Raw genomic sequence first — 26072 nt, forward strand, 5'->3', positions numbered from 1 at the left:
TTTCATTGAGAATGATATCATGAAAGTTGTCAGTTGTTTTTACTCAGTGTCAGAAGAAGATATGGAAAATAGGCAAAATGAAGTAATTGATAATGCTACAAAACTACATCCAAAGAATCAGAAAAAAAAGGTCTCTGGTGGATAAATCTAGCAAGGGTAAACAAGTTACTTTTGAGAATGATGAAGTTGAAATTGACTATGAAACATATGTTGTCATTACTGAAGATGACATTGGAACTGAGAAGAGCCATAAAAATCCAAAAGTAACAATGCCCAAGAATAACTCCGGTGGGAATGTTATGACCACGAAAAGTAAAGTTGATGATTTTGAAGCAGTCATTACCAGCAGTCAAGAACCTAGTGAAACTTCAAAAGAAAGCAGAGAAATCATTACACCAGGAGCTGATTTAGAAGATGGCATTATCAAAACAAAACAAAATGTCATTCGAGAGAATTTGACAAAGAGAAACTTAATTGATGGTGGTCGCGCATTTCAGCTTAATGTCAGGCAAACCTATAAAGCAAGTGAAGGACAATGTCAATATCAAGTTAGAAAGCCACATCATCTACATGTTCACAACTTGAAGACATTGATGAAGTACAATCCATATGCTCATGTGGTTAGTTATGTGCTTCTTGTTGATCCACTTCAAGTTCCCAACAAAGAAGCATTTGATAAGTCAAAATGTTTTGAATACAATTATTATGTGCTTGGGGGGAACCATTCTGTAGAAGCTCAAAGACAATTGATGGAGGAATATCCTAATAACCCACGTTTTGAAACAATGAAATGTATCATTTACGCTGGTTTATCTGATATAGAAGCAAAGTTAGTGGCATGGGATCATAATTCGGATAATGAATATAGGATGTCTATGACTTTCATCCAAAGGGTTAGATTTATTCATAGTGAATTTGAAGAAAAATGTGGTGGGGATAGGACAAAAGTTACTGCAGATTTCCGAAAGGAATGTTGTATGGAAATAGGATATCAAATTGAAGAGAAAACTAATTCAAAAGGTGGAAAAGGAAGAAAACATAGTGATTTATTCAGAGGTGTTGATAACATTTTCCAATTGACATTTAGAACTGGAGATGTTTAGAGGTTGATTGATGAGATTTTTGGCATGTGGGAAGACATTGCCATTAAAAACCAGAAGGTCAAAAAGTCTAAGCCATTCATATGTGGCAACATTAAATTAGCTCCTGAAATGAAGCATCTTCCAGACGATATGACTATCACACCTTGGAGGGCGATGCAAGGAGTGAAAGATGAAAAAATTGTCAAAACAATATTATCTCGTGTGAGGTCAGGGGAATTATCATTGGAGGAAATGTCTGAAGAATTTCAAAAGTAAGTTTCTTGAAATATTTTTATTTATTTCTAGATTATAATTATATTTTAAATAAAACATGTTTTTCTTGGTAGTATTTGTTATACATATCATTATATTAACTTTTTGTTACTTTATCTATGCAGTCACAAAGTTTACATGAAAATTCAAGAACAAATGGTTAGATTGTTGAATGAAGATAGTTGGGATGATGTCGTACGCAACTATCCAGATTCAAGTTCTACATCAACATTAAAAGCTTTTTATCTTGCATTTAAAAAGGTATCTTGATTTATACATTCATTTTTATTCACCTGTGTACTATTTTTAATTTATAACTTACACATATATTTCTTTATTTTATAAAAGATGAGGAAGGATGATAATGGAGTGCCAGATAGTTTCAAAACCTTTATTGAAAAAATAAATATCAAAAGACTGAGGAAGCAACGTATTAAGGATATTCAACTTGATCCAACTCTTAATCATTTCATTTGGAATGGGCTAGACACTATTCAATATCAAGTAATACAAGGCGACTGTGAAGACATTGCTAAACTCATACCTAAAAGGGATTATGCCCTAGTCATTGCAGATATTCCCCATGGTTTCAATATTCCAAACATTGACTATGATAGTGACCCTTATATTTATCAAGCTTTTAGTAAAGTGGTTGTGAGATTTGTAGAAGTCACGTCATCACCATTATGGAGATTTGTGACATTTCATTCAGACACACAATTGGCAATGATATTGTCAAGCTTCAAGGGGAAAACAAATTCAAGGATGCAGCTTACATGGTAAGACGTTTAAAATGTATATTTGATTAATGTTGAAAAACTTATTTATGTACAAGTTAATTTAACTTTTACTATTTCATGTTACAGGGAAAAGTCAAATCTTCTTCACAATGAAGATCAACAATTTATAAATGATTGTGAGTTCATTCATATTGATAGTTGGGCAAAAGATGATAGCCATATGTCTATGATTTTTAATCGGGTAGACAGAAAGAGTCATAGCCAAATACTGAGTTATGATGCTGTTGTGAGAAAACTAACATATGAAGACAAAGAAGCAAAAGGAGAGATAGTTAACATTTATCAAAAACCACAATTATTGATTAACTATCTTATAGACATTTGTTCAAATGAAGGAGATTGGGTTTTGGATTTATTTTCTGGCTCAGGTAAGTTTTATTATATGGAATTGAATTTTAATATGTTATTTTTTTAATTAATATGTCATTGTACTAATTTAGTTCATTATTTCTTTTGTGCTTGATAATTAGGTACAACACTAGCATGTTGCCTTCAAAAATGAAGTAATTGCATTGCAATTGAAAAAGATCCAGTACAGTGCAATTTCATTCAGCAAAGAATTAATGCTCTTCAATTTCTTCCAGATGAAATGCAAGAAATTGGGTTGAAGAAAGGGGACTTTAGTGAATCACGTGTGGCAAAAAAGGCAAAGGAACCCCAACCACCATTACATGGAATGTTTGGAAAGACATACATTGGGAGTTTCGCAGACATCAAAGACCCATTAGAAGAGGAAAATGAGCAAAATGAAACAGAAAATATTGTGGAAGAGGACAATGATGAAACTCTAGAGGACGAAGAGTTTGGATTACGTGACATTGTTGATTAAATTTAAGTTATGCTTGTAAATCAAGCTTTGCAATGTTTTGACTTTGACATTTTATGAGAAGAATAAACACTCAATTAGGGTTGTTATACGTTCAGTATTGGTAATATGTGATTTTTGCATTGATTTTTAAGTTAATCATTATTTTTTTTTAAATTATTTTTATTATTTTTTGACATGAAATTCATAGAAAAAGCTATTATTTAACCATTTTTAGTTAAAATTATCGTATAAAAATTGTGATTTTGACATGTCAATTCTAACAAAAAATTATCAAAACGTGTAGTTTTTTAGTTATATTTATGTTAAAAATTGTTATTTTTATTTTTTTATGCTAATGGAAAAACCTGTGAGCAATTTATGAAACCAACGTTTCGGACTAGCTAGGTGAGTCCATCATCAGGGCAATGAGATCCGTATTTTGAGAAGAGAGAGTTGAGAAAATTATGAAGCTATTAATAGATGAATAGAAAGATATCTATTAGCTTATAATGTCGGCTTGATTGATTTACACTTATTAATTAATTAATTAATTTATAATTTTTTTTATATAAAAATTAAATTAAATTATTTAATAAATTTTATTTAAGAGACAGTTTGATATTAATTATATGATTTTTTTATTTATTTATTTATTTATTATTATTATTATTATTATTTTAATTTATTTATTTATTTATTTTATTTTTATTATTTTATTTATTTTTTATTATTTTTTTTAATTAATTAATTTATTATTATAATTATTATTTATATCCTCTCTTTTTATTTATTTATTTTTTTTTATTTCTTTTTCTTTTTCGTTCTTCTCTTTAATAAAATTAAATCATTATTCTTATTATTATTTATTTATCAGTTATTTTATTATTGTTATACATATTATTATTACTAATAATATCATCATCATTATTATTATTATTATTATTATAATTATTATTCCTATTATAATTATTATTCTTATTCTTATTCTTTATGATTGTTAAAAAATATTGTTTTTTAGAAACAATTATTTCATGTCGATTGAAAAATTAATTAAGGATGTATAAATATGTAGAATATCGAAAAGTCTAAATATCGACCTTCTAATTTAAAAATGCAAAACAGTAAAAACCTCACACAAAAAAAAAAAAAATATATATATATATATATATATATATATATATAATAAAAACAAGAAAATGTGAAGAAAACGACCACTTCAAAAATTATCAAATTTACTAAATAATTATTTACATTTTACACATTAAAAAATTTAAAGCCAAAAAACAGGGCTTTTAAAAAAGGAATGTGATGCAGAATGCTCACTTTTTTAAATCAGCATGAAAATCACTACCATTCTAAAACGTGATGTACATAAAAAAAAAAAACTAAAGTGCCAAAAACTATGCTCTAAAAAAAACATGTGTGTTTTGCATCATCCCTTTTCAAAATCATGTCACTTTTTTGCTATCTCTACGAAACGGGTAACAGTATCAGTTCTTGTTTCAAAGTCTACATTGTTATAGTTTCACCCACTCAGGAAAGAACGTTTTCTTTATATGGAGGAAAGCACTTGAGCGAGGTTATGAAAAAACACTAGCAGTATAGGGTAGGAAAAAGCGTAGACATAAGTAGTGTAGTTTGAGAACTAGTAGATCTTGAGCCAGAACCCACATATCCGTAACTAGTTCCAGCACCCGATCAAAACTACAATGGAGGAAACAAGGACTGGGGTACGGGTTAGAAAGAAGCAGAAAGCAGAGGTGGAGGAACCTTACCTTGAATCCATATGGGGCTAAATGAAAATGGGTTTTGATAATGAGAACCGCGCTAGCTATGCAATTTACCATATAAAGGGAGGCGGGGGCGTATACAGTATAGGTTGCAGCGGAATTCGTTTTTCCAGTTTATATACCAGCATAAAAGGAAGAAGCCAAGGTAAGAGCAAGACCTGGTGCATATATAAGTGCAGATTCAATTCCTCCAGTTATAACGAAAGAACCCGCAAAAGCAAAGTGAATAGCGTAGAAGGTAGCAAAGGCGTCCCATGGCTAAGCAATGTCCTTATAGGTTCCAGTGATCTGGTTTATCGAGACATCCAATACCAGCAGATCAAGAGTTTACCGAGTATAATAAGCAGCACCAAGAGCAAAGTATATAGTCGCAGGAGATAAGCTCAAAGCACCCCTTCCAGTTCCAGGTCGAGATTTAGAACCAGGAGCAACCAGTGCATATACCTAGGCATAGCCTATGTAACAGGCAACTAAAGCCACGGAGCTAAGGGCAGGATAAGGGTAAGGAGAAGGGAAGGTAAATCATCCAGAGAATAGGAGAGGGGATTAGATCGAACAGAGGAGGAGGAACTAATAGAGGATCAGATCAAAAAATAAGGCATATCACATAGGAAGCAACTACACAGATAGGCACTCTTGCATATGTCTTATATAAACTCTAGAAACATTTGGCTGTGGCATTTCAAGTGGGAACTGCAACTACCTATACCTTGACTAGGTTGGACTATTCAATCCAAGATGTACGATCCAAGATGTACACTATTGGTCTGTCTCCATTGGTTTTCCTTCATGAGATGAGGATCGGTATACAATTGGCTAGCTGTGGACGCTTAACCTCCCTCTATCCAAAAGTAGGCTCGCTCATTCTTAGACAATTGAATTAGGTTTGTTTCCCAATTCCATCTAGGAATAGGGGTTCGACCTAACCTAATGCACCAAGAAAGGCTATCTAAATTGAAAGGAAAGGCGCCATGCACCCGCTTATCTTTATGCACTCTATTTTCACGACTTATGGCCTTCCCTGTTATTATGTATATAATAGAGAGACTCAACCTTGCTTGACCCTTAACTCCTCTACAAGAATTTGTCCAAGCACTTACTTTGATGTGTGCCGTGCTATTAAGAAAATATCAAAGCGGGTTATGGTGGAAAGTTGTTCAGTGACACAAGTGAGCCGAATGGGAGTAAATTCCATACTTATTCCTGCGTTAGCAAGCAAAATGTACTTTGACTTAATCACCTTTCTACTTAGTTTAGTCTATTCGTTTTCATTATTTCCTGATCTCCTATGGCTACAAGAAAATAGGAAGAACCAATATGAAAGTGTCAATTCCTTCTCTTTGAGTATGAATCAAATCAAGGGTACGATTCCTACAATTCTAATTGTGGGGTGTCATTATTCTTGTTGTTGGGGTAATTCATCGACTTGATATGCGAGATAACTTGCTGTTGCTGAGTTATTATTTCTATACGAGATGAACTGAGTGACTTTATATACTCGATTAATTAGTGAGTTGTTGTTAGAGAAACATGTGGAGCTCTTCCTGAGGGCATGGTATAATAAGATGACTTGCTTTATTGTCATGTACATTGGTTTCTATCTGAGTCAATTCTAACTGTACATTGGTTCTGATCCTTATCACTAATTTGAGGAAGGTACTCGCTCGACCAAGGTTGTTCTATCTTCTTCCGTATCAACATATATGAAGCATATTCCCATATTGATACCTGTGCTCTTGCCTTATCTGACATAGCTGACATCTCTAAGCTACTCCTCTCTCTGATAGATCTTTACTTGACATATCTAAACTACTCCTCCCTCTGTTGTGTTTTCCCACCTAGATTGAGGTCAGTAGGTTATAAAGGTCAGTCAGATAGAAAAAGTAATAAGTGGTGAGCGAGCCTTCGGCGAATGAGAAGCAAGCTTAGTGAAACGCAACTACTAGTCTGAGACTACTTTCTCTACTGGGTGGAGACTACGAACATTTGTGCAACAACTTTCAAAATGCTACGCCCTCAATTTGAACCATTTTGCACCGGATTTGCCGGCATGTAGGGAGAAAAGAGACATAATGCCTAATGAAGGCTATCAAATCGGACATCAATTTTGGGGGTGGATTAGAGCAGAAGTTGCATACAAGGAGGAGGGGAAGTTGTTGCTCTACCTTTGTTGGTATTTCCAGGGGTAATTGAGGGGCACCGTGTCACTTCTAGGGTCGAGCTGGTGTCTCCTTGTTGGGTTGGGTTTACAAAGAAAACAGTGATAGAAATAATCGGGCTAAGTGAGGGGTAGAGTGACCCGACATAATGACTGGTTAACAAAAGGGTCTGGTTCTTTTCATGGTTGTTTTCCACTTCATCCCAATCTCACGCAGTTGGTAAATATCCCTCCTAATGTCGTGTGTAAAGACCAAATCGAGTTGAGGGCAATTCCTTCCCCTGCAGCTAATGCTGTTTTTCAAGAATTAAGAAAGTCATGTTTGTTGTTCTGCCGCTAAGTAAGTAATAGGTGGCAAAGTGAGTAATGGGTTCTCTGTCCGTCTGGTTGATCCTACTTTGTCTACTCTACTGGATGAAGATACATAAGAGTTCTACTGGAGCAAGAGGACGATAGTTAGCAAACAATTCCTACATACATCTCCAGTCCTACATACATATTCCGAAAGAAGAGTGTTTCTGATCAAAATATCGTGTTTAAGAGCGTGGAGGTTCGAATCCTCTTAAAGGCATAATATTTCTCATGCTTATTGAATGAGCAATGAAATAGCGCCAACAATATTCTTTTCTCTTTTCTAAATAGAATGGTAGAGATTCCCTTCATATCTGTTGATACGAGGTATTCCTACGATTACCCATGAGTGAAATCTTGGAATAGAACAGTGGATCACAGACAGGATCTTGGCGATCTTCTCTATCTAATGGGAAGTCCATTCTGAAATGGCCCGTCCTCGTATTATTAGGTATATTTTATTAAGGACACAGTGTGATAAGAATATGATGAGATCTTGCAAGATACATAGATTGACCATATGATATGATCCTATCAAAATTTTAATAGATCCGGGAGTTGAGACCGAAATGGGATGTGATTAAGAGGTCAGTCAAGGATGGAAGGGAGCCGATCGAGCAGAGGCTACCTGAATTGGTACATTCTGTAAGATATAAGTGGGAGGTCAATATATGAGTGAATCCCTGCTATCCTTTTGTCAAGCAAGCGATCATATGCAATACGAGCCATATAACTAGATAAGCGAGCCTAGCATAAGCGCACTTATCCCACCCACTTCCGATCGATCTTAGCCTTGATTGCTAGCGCTCTATAGCAATCAATATTGTAGCGCTTCCTCCCGCGAATAGGAGCAATCATAAAGTGATCCGACTCTATAGCGCATTTGTTAGGGTTATCCCTTTACTGACGTACGCCCCGTACCTGCCCGCTTATATTTCAGGCTCTGGCTCACCGCTTCTCATGTATGTAGGGGGGGGCGCTACTTTGGAACTAAAGCACCTTCACTTGGGGAGCCGGTCGGGGCACTGACCTGCGACAGTTCCTATCCTGTCCAGCCTCCTAAGCATACAGATTGACCCTTTATCGATTGATTCGGGATATGGGAGAGATCACTTATGTGGTAGGGGTGAACAAGCCCATATAGAACTAAATCCTGCCTGTAAATAAACCCAGAAATTGAGCATGCATGAGGGGGAACCGGATCATAAAAGGGATCCATTTTCTTGCCCATGCCGCACCATAAAATAATGAAATAAGGTCAACCAATGAGAAATTGAAATGGATCGTGTACCCTTTTCTCTCGATTTGTGGCGGCAACGAATGATAACTCGGCATATTCGACCCACATCCTGGCTATTATTTGTTTGTATAGATAGATCCTCTATAAAGCAAAGAAACATCTATCAAGCTATTAATCAATCACTTGCACCAACAAATGGACTGTCCCACCCACCGTCACGAGAGAAAACCACATTGATTTGGTTGGATTAAAGCGACACCCATATACATCCTGTCGTAATCGAAGCGAGACTTGAGTCTCTCACCAAACCATACTGATGTTAGCGTTTTCTTATCTTCTTTATTGCGGCTCATGAAGAATAGTGAGTGAAGAGGACAAAAACAAGAGTAAGGCTCCTTTCCTTCCTACCTATGATGTGATGAATGCGAATGGGAATCAGATCATTCACTTTTTTTCCATGGTAGCAGAATCGGATGGTCGTAGACAGGATTAGAAAGCGTGTGTATACTCAAGAAAAAAAACACTTGATCATCCGGCCGGTCATATTCAGGGCCTTAAGACTGTTAACTAAGGACGAAACAACCTACTTTCTATGGAGGTGAAGGCGTGGGAAAGAGGAGGGTCGAGCGAAGCAAGATGAAAGCTGGTTGTTTTGGCTGGCTGGTTGGTTAACAACAAATGGAATGGCTGGGTGGGGGGGGCGTTCGTCCTATCTAGAAGGAAGGTATCGCTCTTTCTCCTATTGTATATATACCACTACACTAACTGTCCGTATATATCCCTATCAGTAGGCAAGTGAGGGATGGGGTGGTGGGTACCCCGACCGAACGATAAGCAAGCGGAATGGAAGTAGGGTGGCCGGAAAATAAAAGAATGGATAGCGGGGCGAGTTGGCCGTATAGAATATCTCTCATTAGTTGGTTTCGATCTCGATATCTCAACTAACCGTATCTCCTGCCTAATTGATGAAGCCCTTTCTCGCCGGACTTCATTCATGGGCGAGAGTCGAAACGAGCCCGCCCCTTGTTCCCGTCATTCTAAGTTGTTAACGGGACAGTATCGAGAAGGGAATGAAGGAAGGTTGAACGGTTACTGCCCTATTGTCTGTCTGTCTGTAAAGGGTGTGAAGGATGCGATATGACGCTCATTATGAGTTACCTTCTCGTTACGAGCCCTCCTTATTGTTATTAGGTAAGGACCAAAGATTGGAATATTTTGAATATAGATATTCCATATCTATCTCCCTTGCTTATCTTATCGGAGCAATTCCTTTTCTATCAGTCAGTTATTAGGAACAAATAGAGGAAGGTGGGGACTACCGACATTCCTTCTTACTCATTCATAGAGATAGGTCTATTTTGGTTAGCCGAGGTGGGGAACGAGGAGAGGGCCCTTTCCATTTTCAGTTGGGTGGGAGAGCTTGCTTGTCATGAAGGAAGGAAAGGTTGGTTGCTCTATCTGGGATGAATGATCTGGAGCAGGAATATCCCATCCCAAGCAGGTCCAAGCAAGCAAATAGGCTGCATTGCGAAACATTTTTGTAGCATATCGTTGCTAGTTCTGTGCTCAATCAATGATCGTGGCATCACCAGCGCAGGGGGGACTGGCTATTACTCCACGCCTCGCATTTCCAAAGCATCTCTCTCTTTTCCATCCATTATCTACGTAGAATAGAGAATCCGTGGACCATATAGATATATAATAGAGTGGGCGTGGCGTGGATTCCTTTGACTGGACTTATTTGTCCTTTCCAAACCTTTCTTGACCATCCTCCCTACATTCCAAAGCCAACCGCTTCACCGAACACCCCTTTCTATATTCATTCTACCTACCTACACAAATCGGCCATACAAACCATGCATGCATAGATAAGCATAGAGAAATGTACATGCCCCACCTACCTCAATCAAATGGCTGGCCGCACTCCACCTTCCTAAACTCACAAGCTTGGACTGTAATGATGTTGGATTATCTGATCCGCCCGCCACCTCCGCACATTCTTATTTAGCTACTGGTTCTCAAGCACAACACATTCTTTTCTGGCAAGATTTCGTTTGTACGGGGTGATTCCGTTGGGTTCTTATCAAAAAAGTGGGTTCAAAAGGGTATGCAGGCTTATTATTGGAAATGATTGGGTTCTTTTTGCTCGGCCATTGAATCTTGTGAACCAATTGAGACCGAAATTGGAAAAAGAGATGCGAACGGAGAGGAATAACCAATCGATGAAGGAACATGAAACCATTTCGTTTCGATAGAGGTACGGAGAATGATTAGGGGTGATAAAGTAGGTAAAGTGGTTGGATTTTGCGAGCTATTCCAACCACTGTTGGATGTGATTCCAAGAGCCGAACGATAATGAATACCACACATAAGAGTCAAGATCGAGCTCCCTAGTGGAATGTTTAACCAATTCATTTCGGATCAATCAAATTGGTACGAAAGTTGTAACATGGGAAAACTACGGAAAACACCACTTATTCTAATAACCCGGTGACCTACCAATTGCAGAAGTAGGATTTTTGGCAAGCAATAAGCACTCGAAGAATACTATTCGAGTGTACCATTTTCTTTATTACTCCGAGAGAAAGGTTCGGGAAGAAGAGGAAACAACAGAGGAATCCGAATCGGACCTAAATGGGAATGACATGAAAAGTCTTTTTCAAAACCCATGATTAAGGGTTACTACAATATAAGAGAGAAATGGATAAAAATTGATTAGTGTAGATAAATTTGGTAGAATCTGTTTATGGAATAGTCCAATAAATAGTCGTCTCATTCCCTTATTCGTTCCTTCTGAACTTACTTTCTTTCGTACTTAACTAAAATGTTCGTACTTAATAAAACACGAAAGGGTTGAATGTTTTCGAAACCGTATCAATACAACAACTTAATAAGAGAAAGATTTGGCTAAAATATAGATAAAAAAAGGGTGAGTCTGTCGAACTCTCAACCTATGGGAGAGGTACGAACGCTTGACTGTTAAGGCCGCCATCGCTCGACCACCGGGAGAGGCATTATATATGTCATTATGCATTTCTGATTCTTTTTTTCGACAATGCTGCTATGGGCATATGTCATTATGCATTTCAATTAGTAATTACGCTTTAGCAGAAAATGCTGCTATGGGCATATGTCATTATGCTTTTTGCTGGATCGAATTGACTTTCTTTCTTCCCCTCAAAGGAATTAATGCACCAAGCTTACACCATAATTGACAACCAGTCCCCCCAGTAGATGCCAGCAGAAATTAAGCCCTATCTACAGTTAGGAGAGGCCCTCAAGAGAGGAGATTGGTTCCTAGGGCCTGATTTCACTGTGATAAGGCTATATGGAACCCAATAGGCTCCTTACAGATTACCCAGGCTACTCACCCCAAGGGTATTCATGTTGGAGTATGTCAGGCTGATGGTAGAGATAGATAATTTGCATTTCACCAAATCTAAGAAGAAGGGCAGGATGACTTTCCTTGTGGTCATGGGGGGCTATGCTATTAATGAGAAGAGGGGCATTAAAGAAGCCCTGGAACTACTCAAAAGTCTAGATCTTCCTTTGGATTCTCCTTGGAAGTATGACCCTTACTTCCTTATAGGCACTGAGAAAAGACTAAAAGTACCTGATCCTCAAGATCACGAGACTAGACCGGGGGAGGAGAAGCTGGCAAACAAAGAGAGCTACGAGGAGGTGGATGCCATTTTGACAAGGGAGGGTGGCTCATCAAGGACTGAAGAGCAATTAGTTAAAGTGCCTCAACCTCAGAGCTCCAGCTTACCACTATATTACACTTTCTATAGGCCTCCTGGTGCCATTGTCACCAAGGAAGATATGAAGTTCAAGGCACCAACTAAGCAGAGGCGAGCTGAAGTTCAACAAGACAACTTTAGCAGACATAAAAGGGGGGCGTGGTGGAGAATGAGGATGTTTCTGAAACAGGATCATGCCCCAAGCATCCTTCAAGATGAGGCATTTTCCAGGCTATATGATGATGTGCATGACGAGGATGAGGACGAAGATGTGGGGTGGACAGTGGAGGATATGGGGGAGATAGTGCCAATGGAGGATATAATCAAGAAGGTAGAACAGGAGCCTCATGCCTCAATTATAGAGCCACCTCCTCCTGAAACATTAGAACTCCCCCTTTATCCCAAGGCCACTCCCATGATGCAATCCATGGGATTTACAGGAGAAGGGGGACTGGGGAAAGAAGGCCAGGGCATCACAGAGCCCATTAGACCAGTGCAAAGGCCCAAAGGCCTAGGTTTAGGGGGAGATCCAAATGCTCCGCCCACTAAGACCACTAATCTATCTTCAGTTTTTTCTTCCCCGATACTTATCACACATTAGTTAACCCTACATAGTACAAGTGGAGCTTCTGGAACCAAATCACTTCCTACCAGCTCTCAAGAATAGTTGACATATCCCCCCGGGTTTTCAAGCAGGGTTGTCAAGGTCCGCAGTCAGTGGATAAGAATCTGCACTAGGACAATAGATAGGGCAGAAAGGAAGAGATGAATTAGGGGATGTCCCTGTGATAGAAAATGAGCCAAAAGACCTGGAGGAATTCATTGACTTGACAAAGGCCAACAAAGAAGCTGTCATCCCCCCAGATGCCCCTTCTCAAAAACATCCGATAAAAATGAGAATAGAGGAATGAAAATCGCTCGACCAACGCCTAGTTACTTATTTGAGAGGGGCCACCCAATAAGCATCAAGGAAGGCAAGGCTCGACTGTTAAGGAGAGGATGCGTAAGCATGACTTTTTTAGTTACTTATTTGAGAGGGGCCACCCAATAAGTAAAATGAACGAAGTCGCTTGACCAAGGGGAGAGGTATTTATTGCTTGTCCTTCCGAGGACAAGGCAACCGCCAATTATCTGGCCTTGGTGAGAAGGCGAGAAAGTGACAAACCAGGGAAGGTTGGATGCGATGCCGATTGAGCCAGCCAGCTTGAGAAAAAGCCATTTTAAGCAAGCCATAAAATGAGAATAAGCAAGACAGGTAGAAAAGAAGCCGTAGTAAGCAAGGGTCCAATAATACAATCCCTGACTAGGTGCTTGGCAGGTCAAAAAGAGAGCAAGTAGGACCAGTGCGTAGGCTTGGCAAGTATAAAGTCCAGCAAGTAGAAGAAGTCCCCAGACTTAGGAGGTATAAAGTCCAGCCAGTAGAAGAAGTCCCTAGGCTTGAAACATCTAAGTAAACAACTCGATTAGGCCCCCTACATTTAGCAGGTGCTCAAGTCCAGCTGTAGCAAGTAGTAAAGAACCCGAGGCTTGGCAGTTCTTAAGTCCCTTGGCTATAACGGCTCCCCCGCGCAGTGGGCTGTGAAACCTATTGACTCGGTTCAGTGATGCGAAAACTACTCTCCCACTTTAAGCGCAAAGCAGGGACGGAGTCACTCACTATTCATATGGTAAGGGTGTTAACGCACACTCGACTATCCAGGAGAGGGTTTCCAAGGCTGAGAATGAGGACAGTGGGGTGGGCGACATTTATTTCTCCATTAGTGATGGAACCACCAGCAATAGAGGCTTTGTTCTCAATGGGTAAAGACCAAGTAGCTATTGGGTGGAAGCATCTAAAAAGGCTATGTTTTGTAACTAAAAAAATCCAATGGGAATGCCCGATGCACTTCCCCAGCCTTCGACTAAAAAGGTGAGCCTCCAAGGCCCATTTCAAGACCGTCGCTGCAATTCTTTCTATATGAAATGTGGAAACATTCCGCCCTGAATCCAATTGCCACTTGAGTATGCGATTCCAAAATGGCCTCCACCGTAGCTCATCAAGAGGTATAAAATATCTAAAGATAACTACTAATTAATGGGGGAGGGGGCTTTCCGTACAATTTCTATTACGTACTTTTCCCACTCCGAAAACTCCTTTGATCAATGAACATGAAATCCACTCATGCAACATCAGATATTTTTGGGGTCGCCCTTTCATTTATTTATAAACTCAACTTTCTCAATCTGGGGGCTTAACTTGAAATCATTTCTATTTCTATCTCTTTCACATCTCAACCTTGGGAAAGCAGTCACCATAAACAATTGAAATTGATTTCGAAAGGCATTTCTTCTTTTTTATGGATCGAACTGGGATGGAGAGATACAAGACCTCCATTTCGCAGAGTATAGGAGGAGCAGCAGGGGAGTCTAGTTCAAATGCAGAGAGTGTTGTCCCTAAAAACCAAATAAGCTTACAAACTGCTAGTCCTGGCCCTTCATCAGCAGTAATTCGAGCAAGGGTACAGAGGAAGACAAAGCTATGGATCACCAGCAGAAACATAATGAAAAGAAGCCTAGAAAGCTGGCAATTATGGGAGTTGCAGGGGATAATGTACATTAGGAGTAAACATTCTAACCCCCAATTGATCACAACACAACAGACAGCTCTTGGGGGGGGCTGGGGAACAAGGGGATATCCCTGCATTCCCTAGCCCAGACCTGGCCTTGAATGCGATAGGAGGAAAAGGGGTTGGTTTCAAAGCGACCACACAGACGAGCAAGTATACGAACCTACACAATAAATAATAGGGGTAGGACAAAACGATGAACTATGTGCTCTCCGAACCCCGAACCAATGAGCCAGCCAGGACCGGTAATCCCCCAATTAGATATTCTTCAAGGTAACCGTACGTAAAAAGATAGTGCAAGCATACAAGCATAATAGTCTTTGGGAGGAGCGGAACAAAGAAGGTGGTAGCTCCAAAAAAGGAAGGAAGGCAGCATACATATCTAGTAGGGGCAGGCAGCCTTTATATAGATAGGAGTAAGGTCATTCTATCTACATCCACCTAAAGAGATTTGGGTTAAGGAACGAAGAGTGGGCTATCCTAAGGAAGGCAAGACCCCACCTGAACCATAGATAGAGAGTGAGTTCGCCGAATCTGAAAGATTAGATAAGTCCCGTCCCCCCTTATATAATAATTTGGGCTGCCTTTCGGATGCTCTCTCCCAACAAGTCGAGTACAAGTCGAGTCAGATCGAGTCTATTAGTTCACGTATTACTCTATGACCCGATAGAAGAGTTGCCGGGGGAGAGCGGGGAGAGGAGAGTCTCAACGGTAAAAGGATATTTGAGTGGTGAAAACCTTTCAACAAGGGTGATCTCAAGATCGAGTGAAGGAGGTCTTGTCTATTCTCTTTGGCCAGTGAGGAGGGATGGGCGAGGGAAAGCATTTCACCAACTTCATCATCGTACATTGAACCTAGTGAAAAGAAGTTCACCATTGCTTTATCTATCTACGTTCACCCGAGTAGTATTCTCAAGTTTGGGCAGTCGAGCTTGGTTGGCCATCCATTCATTCATTGCTGGAAAGTTGATGAGTGCTTTCCATTTAAGCTCTCTCCCTATCTAGCAAGAAGAGTGATCGTTATTACATACAACATAATGTCAGTTGAGTGCTTCAATGACAGACACCACCTATTCCAGACGTAACGTATTAGGCTTTTTTCGCTATATGGACGATTCGAGCAACTCAAGCGGGTCTATATGAGAAAGACTATGCCGGCGGCAACTATATTAAATAAAACGGGGATAGGGCCTTCTGGACTTGACCTTGAAAGACCAAGTTTGTCTTTTTCCCCCATGAATAAGGAAAGAATCGACTCGACCTCCGTTGGATCGCCCTTTCCAGTTGGACTTGACCTCCTGAACCCCTTCTGAAATGGTAAGGCGATCACTCGACCCAACGAACTCTTCTTGGGCTTGATATAACTCAACCTTTGTTGCCGGGAGGGAGGGAAGATAAGGGACGGAGTCACTCACTATTCATATGGTGAGGGTTTCTTCATTCCGGAGAGACCTAGAATCGAGCGAGGTAAACATCGATCAGACTAAACCCCGACTTTGAAACAAAGGGTAAGAAGCCAGATACTTGTCTAACGAAATGTGCCTAACTGAAAGATGGGATAAATCAAAAAGAAACCCTCACCATATGAATAATGAGTGACTCCATCCCTTTTCTTTCAAAGGGGAAGTGCATTGAAGACCTAACCCATCTTAAAGGTCATTACAAAGATGATGGACACCTATCCCCGCTAATACAAGACCTTTCCGCAGAGAGACCTCAGTTGAGCAACCCCGATATTTCTTGTTGCTAGCCATTTTGACTTCCCATTCCATCGGCTTTCTAACGGCGGATGCAATTTCGACTAAGTAGAAACCGGCAGGTCGAGATCTTGAAGAAAAGTGTGTTAAGTTGTTTCATGCCTTTTTCCTCATTTGGGAGCTATATCCTCTAAAGAGTGCACTGAAGCCGCTCGCCTTGTTCCCGCGAGAGAAAACCCTCTCCTGGACAGTTGAGTGTGCGTTAGCACCCTCGCCATATGAATAGTGAGTGTGCGTTAGCACCCTCTCCTAGACAGTCGAGTGTGCATTAGCATCATTATTGTTAGGTTTAGCTAATATTTTAATTTATTCATTTATTATTTAATTTGTTTTATATCTATTTATTCATCTTCCGCTCTAGTTTTTCTATCCTTTGTTCATAGTCCTGATGATGGATCCTCTTTGGGATTCGAAACGTCGGCAAAGTATTCATATTGTCTGTAAATATTCTTCTATTTATTTAGGAGCCACTTAATGTGTGTGTGTGTGTAAGCTCCCTTTACTCCTATGATGGCACCTACTATAGGGTGGGAATCATAGACTTAGTGGAAACAATGGCAACCATTGATTAAGCAAATCCTTGGGACTATATGTCCATGTATGTGTGTGTGGGCACACACACTAGGAGAAACCCAAGAGGCTAGTTCAATTGGTTGTCACCAATTTTGTTGAGCATTTGGTTAATTTCATGATAGAAGTACTCAATGCAAATCTCCCTAAGTGAGGCACATTGTAGTCTATGTTGATGTGTTTGGTAGAGATATCACCAACTACGAATTTGTTATTTGGACCATTTTGTTGGCAAGAAATACCTCCCTATTATGGGCAAAGGTTTGAACACATATCATGATACTATGGAGAAAGTACGGAGTCAAAAAGACAAAATACAAATTAAAGCCCTATGGTTTTTTTTATGGAACAATGTAAGCAAATCTAGGTGGGAGTAGTGCAAGGGGTATGCATCTCTCATATTTCAAAATTGAGGTTTCTGTGATTTGAATTGTGTTGAGCTTCTTTTTCTAGATCCATCACATTTGTAAATTTTGTGCCGACATTTTGAATAAGTGTGGTTCATCTTCAAGACATATCTCATATCCATGTTAGATCTTTTTTTATTGTGCCTTGAGAATACAAAAAAATAATACAACTATTGTGAAGGAAATGCCAATTCTAATGATGATTTATTTCTAAGCAATGGCCACTGAACTAAATGTGTGTGTTGATTCTAAACTTTCTCTTGTTTGAATGGTGCTCTAAAGCATAGAAACACTGTATTATATGGACACTTACAATATATCAATGAATTTAAGACCAAATCCCAATATATATATCTTCATCATTATTTCGGAAGCACAAACAAATTGAATACACATGATCCAAACAAGCATGCAATAGACATGCAAGATCCATTTTCATGATAATGTCCAATGATGAGAGTGATAAAATTCCCCCTCAAAGATGACGAACATGTTTTTCGTATTTTTCATATTAGATCTACATGATCTATTGTTTATTGTAAATTTGTATTTGCCTTATGGATTGTTTTCTTGGATTTTATGATTCTCACAATTTTTTATTTTCCTTATAGATAGTTTTCTTGGACTTTATGATTCTCTTCAAATTGTTTAGTGCAATTTTGAAGTTATCACTACAATGTTTGTGTGTGTAGTAGAGAGAGATGGAGAGAGAAGCCCCAAGGGCTAGTTCAATCAATTGAACTATTAGTCAAAGGCATGTTGTTAATGAGGTGACCAACTTTGATGCTATCATTATGGTGTGTGTGTGTGTAGAGAGAGAAAGGAATAATTCAATCAATTAGACTATCAATCAAAGGAACATTGTTAATGGGGAGGCATAGGTCACAAGTTCAATTCTAGACAAGTCCCTCAAGATTACCAACCATGTCATTGGTAATTGACACCATTCTAATAATGATTTCTTTGTAGGCAAGGGTCACTAAACTAAATGTGTATGGGAATTCTAAACTCTCTCGGTTGAACAGTTCTCTAAAACAAAGAATAGATGCATTATATGGACATTTACAACGTATTAATGAATTGAAGACCAAATCCCAATACATAAACCTTCATCATTATTTTGGAAGCACAAACAAACCAAATACACGTAATCCAACCAAGCGTGCAATAGACATGCAAGATCGCTTTTGATGATAATGTCCAATGATGAGTGAGAAAATCCTCCCTCAAAAATGGTGTACAAAATAGTTATATTTTTCCTATTTTTCATATTAGATCTACATAATCTATTATTTATTGTAAATTTGTATTTGTCTTATGGATTGTTTTCTTGGTATTTATGATGATTCTCACAATTTTTGTTTCCCCTCATGGATAGTTTTCTTGGACTTTGGGACTCTCTTCAAATTGTTTATGTGCAACTTTAAAGCTATCACTATGGTGTGTGTGTGTGTGTGTTTAGTAGAGAGAAAAGCCCCAACAATTAGTTAAATCGAGCTACAAGTCAATGAGGACCAACTTTGATGCTAGCACTATGGTGTGTGTTTATATATACATATATATATAGACACACACACACACACCATATATATCATATATGTTGTCAATGAGAGGACCAACTTTGATGCTATCACTATGGCGCGCGCGCGCGTGTGTGTGTGGAGAGAAAGAGAAGCCCACAAATCCCTCAAGGTTGCCCAATTGCTCTTCTTATTGGTGATTAGCACCACCATCCATCTAGATATTCTTAGGAAGAGGGGGTAATCCTGTGAAGTTTTATGTTGTGTTGGAGCAACAACTTGCAAGAATTGTTTTGAAGATTATCTAGGTTATGAAACCTTACTATCAATATTTCCTTCAAGTTATTGATGTATAATGTATTGACTTATAATGAAAACCTTTCCTTTATTAGAGAGAGCATTAATTCAATCAATTGGACTATCAATCGAAGGCATGTTGTTAATGGGGAGGCATAAGTCACAAGTTAAATTCTAGTCAAGTCTCTCAAGATTACCAACCACTTCATTGGTAATTGACACCATCCTCCATCCAAGATATTTCAATGAAGGCAATGCCCATTCTAATAATGATTTCTTTGTAGGCAAGGGTCATTAAACTAAATGTGTAAGGGAATCCTAAACTCTCTCGGTTGAACAATGCTCTAAAGCAAAGAAAAGATGCATTATATGGACACTTACACCATATTAATGAATTGAAGACCAAATCCCGATATGTAAACCTTCATCATTATTTTGGAAGGACAAACAAACCGAATACACGTGATCCAAACAAGCATGCAATAGACATGCAAGATCCCTTTTGATGATAATGTTCAATGATGAGTGAGAAAATCCTCCCTCAAAGATAGTGTTCAAAATAGTTATATTTTTTCATGTTTTTCATATTAGATCTACACAATCTATTATTTATTGCAAATTTGTAGTCTTATGGACGGTTTCCTTGGGATTTATGATGATTCTCACCATTTTTTTCCCTCATGGATAGTTTTCTTGAACTTTATGACTCTTCAAATTGTTTATGTGCAACTTTAAAGCTATCACTATGGTGTGTGTGTGTTCAGTAGAGAGAAAATCCCTAGCAATTAGTTAAATCAAGTTATGCTATCACTATGGTGTGTGTGTGTTCAGTAGAGAGAAAATCCCTAGCAATTAGTTAAATCAAGTTATGCTATCACTATGGTGTGTGTCTCTATATACATGTATATATAGACACACACACCATCATCCATCTAAATATTCTTAGAAAGAGGGGGCAATCATCCAAAAATTGCAATAGACTAAATTGCATACATCCAATTATGTAACCAAATAGTCTAGGCACTCGTACAGGCTTTTATGAGAAAAGCCCAAAACTGAAATTTAACCAGCTCGCTGTTCCGAATATCTGCGTAGTGCTTGAGAACAACTGAGAAGATAAAATACATGCATAAATTAGCAACATTTTCCTGGTCTCCGCGCACAATTATCTTATTGCAGTAATCCCATTCCAGTTTTTATCTAATGGTTAGTTGAGAATGCTTCCAATGCAATGTCTCAAGTTTAATCTCTCAGGGTGCTCCTAGAATCAAGGTGCACAAACTAGATGAGTAATGTTACTATCTTTCGTGGAATAACACTATACCACTCTAGAATACACAAAAATGCCATTGTCGTGAATCCAAACCAGCGGAAGCTTCAGCTAGAATTCTCTAAACCAACATGAATAAATATGTTTTAACTCTTACACAATTGAAAACCTTAAGATGAAAAATAAGTGCGACACAAAATCATAGTGTAAATAAGTTTGACAGCTATCATGCGAACATAGATTGAACAGTTCTTAGAAGATAAAGGACAGAATTCAAGGTAGTTTGCTTTTCTATTAGGAAACATGTAATTCAATTGTATTCCATCTATATAACAAAAATTTAGGGAACTGCATCCTTCACATACTAATCATACCAAAGTTGTTTTGTACCGTAAAATGCGCTCGCATGCATGCATACAAGCATTTGACTAGTACCACTACTATCCATGTCAATTACCGGAAATAATGGCAGAACTCTTTTCTGGAGATATCTATGATAAAAATCATCAGCATTGTTTCTTGACATTTCTACATTAATAAATTATGATTTTTAAATACCAGATCTGGGGCCTCCGTATTGGACCCACAATCATAACTATTAGTATCTTCACCAGCTACAAGTAATTATTCAGAGACCAGAAAATAGCGAAAAAACATATTGCAAAGGGAGATTATTTGAAGGTTGACAAATCCCCAAGAAAACATCAACATATTTTATTAAAAAAACAATTAGGACCTAGAAGAATGGAAGAATATAAATCTATTATGAGAACCTGCAACGTAGTATCATGGTTCCTGATTTCAATTGAATTTAAGCTCAGGAAATCTGATAAACGACCATCATGAAGCTATCTCAAAATCATGTTAACCATTTGGCACTGGCATATCACTAAACTAATATCTTATCGACAACAATTGCATTAGAACAATTAAAAGAGAAGATTTTCTCATGACAAACTGTTTGTTCAGAGCAGAATTTTGCCCAATCCTTGCAGCCTATCTCCATTCAGTGAAACAAGAGGTCTCTCCGCATGGATCATACCAGTGCTGATAGGATTCCTCCAGATATTGAATCAGATAGGAAATTATTTTATCATCTGATTAACGCATCTTCAAAGGCGAAGTACTTTGGTAAATATCTGCACTGTTGGAGTCTTCACATGAGTTCCGTCGCTGTCTAGGAGAAAGGCTGGACTTCACAGCATCTTCCACCTCAGGTGTCCCTGCTGATTTACGTTTGTTGATCTCTCTCCTTGCCTTGTTCTCATCGTTTTCATCAGATCGATTGGATGACCTGTATATTATTGCTTGTGCCTCAGCAATTACAGCTGGGCTATCATCAGCAGCATATAGAATCCTCTGTATTGCTGAAACAATCTGCTCAAAATTACAGGTATCAAAGTTTGATTTTTTTCACTCAATTTAACTCGCGCAGAAAAAATCTCTAGACAAAAATATGTATGACTCCAGTTAAATTTGTGCTTACAGGTAATGGTTCAACATCTGGATTTTGACAAAGTATTTCTATATCCCTCAGCTTTGCAAAGTAAAAGTCTCTTTCCTTCTCCAAGCTGTCTACCGAAAGCTTCAACTCTGTGATCTGCATGCCTCAATTCAACAGCAAATAGCATAGAAATAAATAAATATGAGAAGTTGACATATATAGGAGCCTGAACGAAGTTCATGTTGCTCTAGTTCCTTTGGCAAAACTCCTAACAAAGGGATCCTGTGATGACTAGAACTGGATTGGACCAACATTCTCTAATAGACAAACAAGATGCAATATAAATCTATAGATAAGGAGGAAAATAGTATGAAGAAAAACACAAACATCAATAGACTTTATATGGAGTGTGCTTTTTGACCTGCTCGTTTAGAACCTGAACCTGTGCCGGGGTCACAGGGGGAATGTTGGGCGTTGAAGACCCATAAAACGGTGGTTCAGTTGAAGTTGTTTGGAAGGGTGCAGACACATATCCAGTGCTAGCAGCATTTGACCCCGTCCTGGAATGTTTAGTCCCTACATTCGCAACTGGAACTGAAGGATCATTTCTCCGAGAGCTAGCAACTGTGGCCGTTTTAGACCCCAGTGCACTGCCCTTGCTTGAAGGGTTTACTGGAGCTGCCTTCTTGTTAACTTCTCTTCCACCTTTGCAAGACTCTCTCCGTTCAAGTGCATTGTAACTGAAGAAGCACAGAATAAACCACCAATTGAAAAAATGTTATCACTGACATGTAATACCATAAAATCCAGAAACAACCAAAAAACAGGACAACAGAACAGAGAAAGAAGGTACCTATTCATGACTCCACCATTTACCGAATCACAGTATCTCTTTAACCATTGCATGAATTCTAGATTGTCCAGTGGGCGCCCCTTCACTAGTTTGTTAACATCAATGTACTGCACGAAACCTCATATTAGATCCATCTTGATGTCTTCCTGAAAGTAATAAACAAACTAATCCCCTTTGTGTATTTCCCCTCTACTAACAGAGATAGCACCAGGCCTATATCTAACATGGTACAAACATAGCTACCAGGGATGAAAGATAACTATAGGACACGAGAGCACAACAATTAAAAAAAGTGTGCAATGAGGGAGCACTTGCAACAATATATAAAGCACAGAAAACGGTGTCCCTAAAATGTTTAGACACAATTAGAAGAAATGGCAACAAATGAAAGAGAGTCATTAACACAACTTGGTGAAGATGTAAAAGATGCATACAAATTTCCAAAATACACATGCATTCAGAACGTGAAGTCGGCAAAGTCAGTACATACTTAGAGCTCAAAAAATTAAGGTCGTATGGAGGACTTAGACAGCCCAATTGTAGTATGAAATTATTAAAGCTGTTTCTGTATCCTTAGTTTGTATTTCTTCTTCTAATTCATAAATCAAACTCACCCTTGCATATACAAATCAAGCCCATCTCTAATCTTAACAGAGCATAAAAAATATACGATCCATCTTGCCATATTTTTAATAATTACAAATCAGCCTCTATGCATGTGGCTTCTTTGAAAGTAAAAAACGAAGAAAATGTCATCCATATAATAATTTGTTCTTCAATCTTATATTATTATCATGAAATGCAGAAAATATAAATGCAAATAGCAGTTTCTCACTCCAAACCATGTGTTCTAGAGGGGGCTCTGTAATTTTATTTCTGGCTTCCACCATTTTATTTTGACCCCTCTCTCACCAACTCAAAATCAGAACAGAGTCACATTCACCAACTCTTTCATTATAATTACCAACTTAAGAGAAGCAAGAAAAAAACTCCAGGACAACCATACCTTGTTAATCTTCAGCTTGTTGAACACGTCCTGCAGCACTTTGTAATTTTGAATCATCTCATACTCTGTCTTTGCATCAAAATTGACCTGAAACCGAAGCCAAAAGAACATAATGATGTCAACATCTTGTGATATCAAATCAAATGAAATATTGTCAAAGTTTCAGAATGGAGACCTTGTGCATGGGAACCACACCAGGGTGTACAGCATCCATAAGTTGACATTGAACTGCTCCAGAAGCAGCCTGCAAGAAACTCGAATAAGTGATTTTTTCTTCTCTTTTTAAATATCCGAAAAGCAGGAAAAGAAAAGGGTTTGTGTATACTTCACAGAAGAGCCCTAAATTATTTGAGATGGCAAAGCTCAGTGCTCAAACATAACTTCCATGTTTTGAATAGGAAGACCCAAATATTCAACCATCGTTTTCCGCTTGAAATTTCATTCATAGTGAATCTAGCAACCCAGGGCACTTTTCCAATCACCCTTTCAGAAGGATCGAACAATGTCACTCAAAAAACTAGGAATGGATGAACTGAGGACACATTTTTCTGTTTCGGCATGCCCTAAAAGAAAGGCAGACCCGAGTCCCAAGGACTTTTCAACCAACCTCTCAAAACCCAAAAATGTAAAGAAAGGAACAAGACATAAAATCAAGAATAACCACTTTTGCCCTAGCTCCAATACAGGAAACAAGAAGTATAGGGCACTAGGCAGTCCGCAGAGTATTGGACCTTAAGCACTCTTCATCTCATCACAGTAACCCTAAACCAGATTCCGAGAAAAAATGGAGGGCCCAGAAAATTTGAAAAAGAAATGACCTTCATACAAAGATAAATAAACAAACAAATGGGTGATTGCATTGGTTTCCAGAGAAACCTTTTCTCTTCCATATCTCGAAACCCAGGGGAAAATGGCGAACAGTAAAGAAGATGAAGATGAGAAGATCTGCGTGCTTACCTCTTCAACTTTGCAGAGGGAGAGTTGCAGAGTGGTGTTGATCCATGCAAGGAGCTCGTTCCTTCCAACGAAGTAGGCCGAGTCCATCATTCCAATGTTAGTGGCCATACTCCTTCAAATCCTGCAACCCAATCCAATCCAATCAATGCTCTGGTCTGCTCGGCTACGCCACACAGAGATTGATGGGGTGAATGGATTGGCCAGATTCAAGAGGAAGGAGAGCAGAGACAGGGAAAAGTGCGAGGATTGCTTGAAGAGCAACAGGAAGGGCAACAGAGACGTTGCTAATATTTGAACAGGAATTTGAATTGAAAAGAAGGCGGACTATCGTCAGCTCCTTAAATAACCAATTATTTGGTTTTCAAATATTGTAATCAATCTCTAAATATCCGTTGTGGTCAATATGTTCCGTGTTGTTTGGTTGGTGTAACTATCTTCTTGCGGTAACAAGGTTGTTACGGATAGTGAGGAAAGAATTTATATTTACTCGTGGTAATTTTTTATTTTTTTTTATTTTTTTATTAGTTTATAATTTGAAAAAATTCAAATCAAATATTGTTTATTCAAAATTAAACGAAAATTAGTCATGAAAGGTTAATTGGTCCATTAAGTGCGATCTTATTATTTTTATTTTTATATTTAAATTTCTTTAAATATATATTGATTTTTTTATTTATATATTTTTTCATTTTTTAAAATAAACATAACAGTCCCAAACTTTTTAGAATCATATACTATTTTAAAAAACGGTAACAAAATGTTATAATTATGGATATATTATTTTAAAAAATGGTAACAAAATGTTATAATTATTATAAATTTATGGTTCACTTTTATTTTAAAAAATAATAAATAATAAAATGTGATAATTAAAGTAAAAAAAATTATAAATTTATGTTAAAGTGAAAAAAATTATAATTATTATAAATTTATGTTAATTTATTATTTTATCAGATATGGAAAAAAATTATTTATTAGAAATAAGATGGATTTACAATGATTATATAAAAAGAAAGAAAAAGAGTGCATATGTCAATTCCATGATGAGTAATGATTATATAGAAAGAGAGAGCACATGTCAATTCCTATTTGAGTAGGAAATGAATTACACCTCCCTTACATCTAACAACACAATCTAATGTT

The 26072-nt window shown here is 37.9% G+C and overlaps 1 protein-coding gene across 1 annotated transcript; it reads right to left on the reverse strand.

The window, feature by feature from the left end:
• Positions 1–21518: 21518 nt before the first annotated feature.
• On the reverse strand, positions 21519–25248 carry LOC149264547 (microtubule-associated protein RP/EB family member 1A-like). The gene is made up of 7 exons (XM_089389903.1): positions 24930–25248; positions 24148–24216; positions 23973–24059; positions 22967–23073; positions 22535–22853; positions 22156–22269; positions 21519–22046 (listed from the first exon to the last, which is right to left on the reverse strand). The coding sequence occupies exons 1-7, from the start codon at positions 25035–25037 to the stop codon at positions 21771–21773; spliced, it is 1080 nt and encodes a 359-aa protein (XP_089246029.1). The 5' UTR covers positions 25038–25248; the 3' UTR covers positions 21519–21770.
• Between the last annotated feature and the right edge of the window lie 824 nt (positions 25249–26072).

Source organism: Pinus tabuliformis, chromosome 6, assembly GCF_031772625.1.
Source record: "Pinus tabuliformis cultivar Carrire ecotype Pingquan chromosome 6, CPIR1, whole genome shotgun sequence".
Lineage (NCBI taxonomy): Eukaryota > Viridiplantae > Streptophyta > Pinopsida > Pinales > Pinaceae > Pinus > Pinus tabuliformis.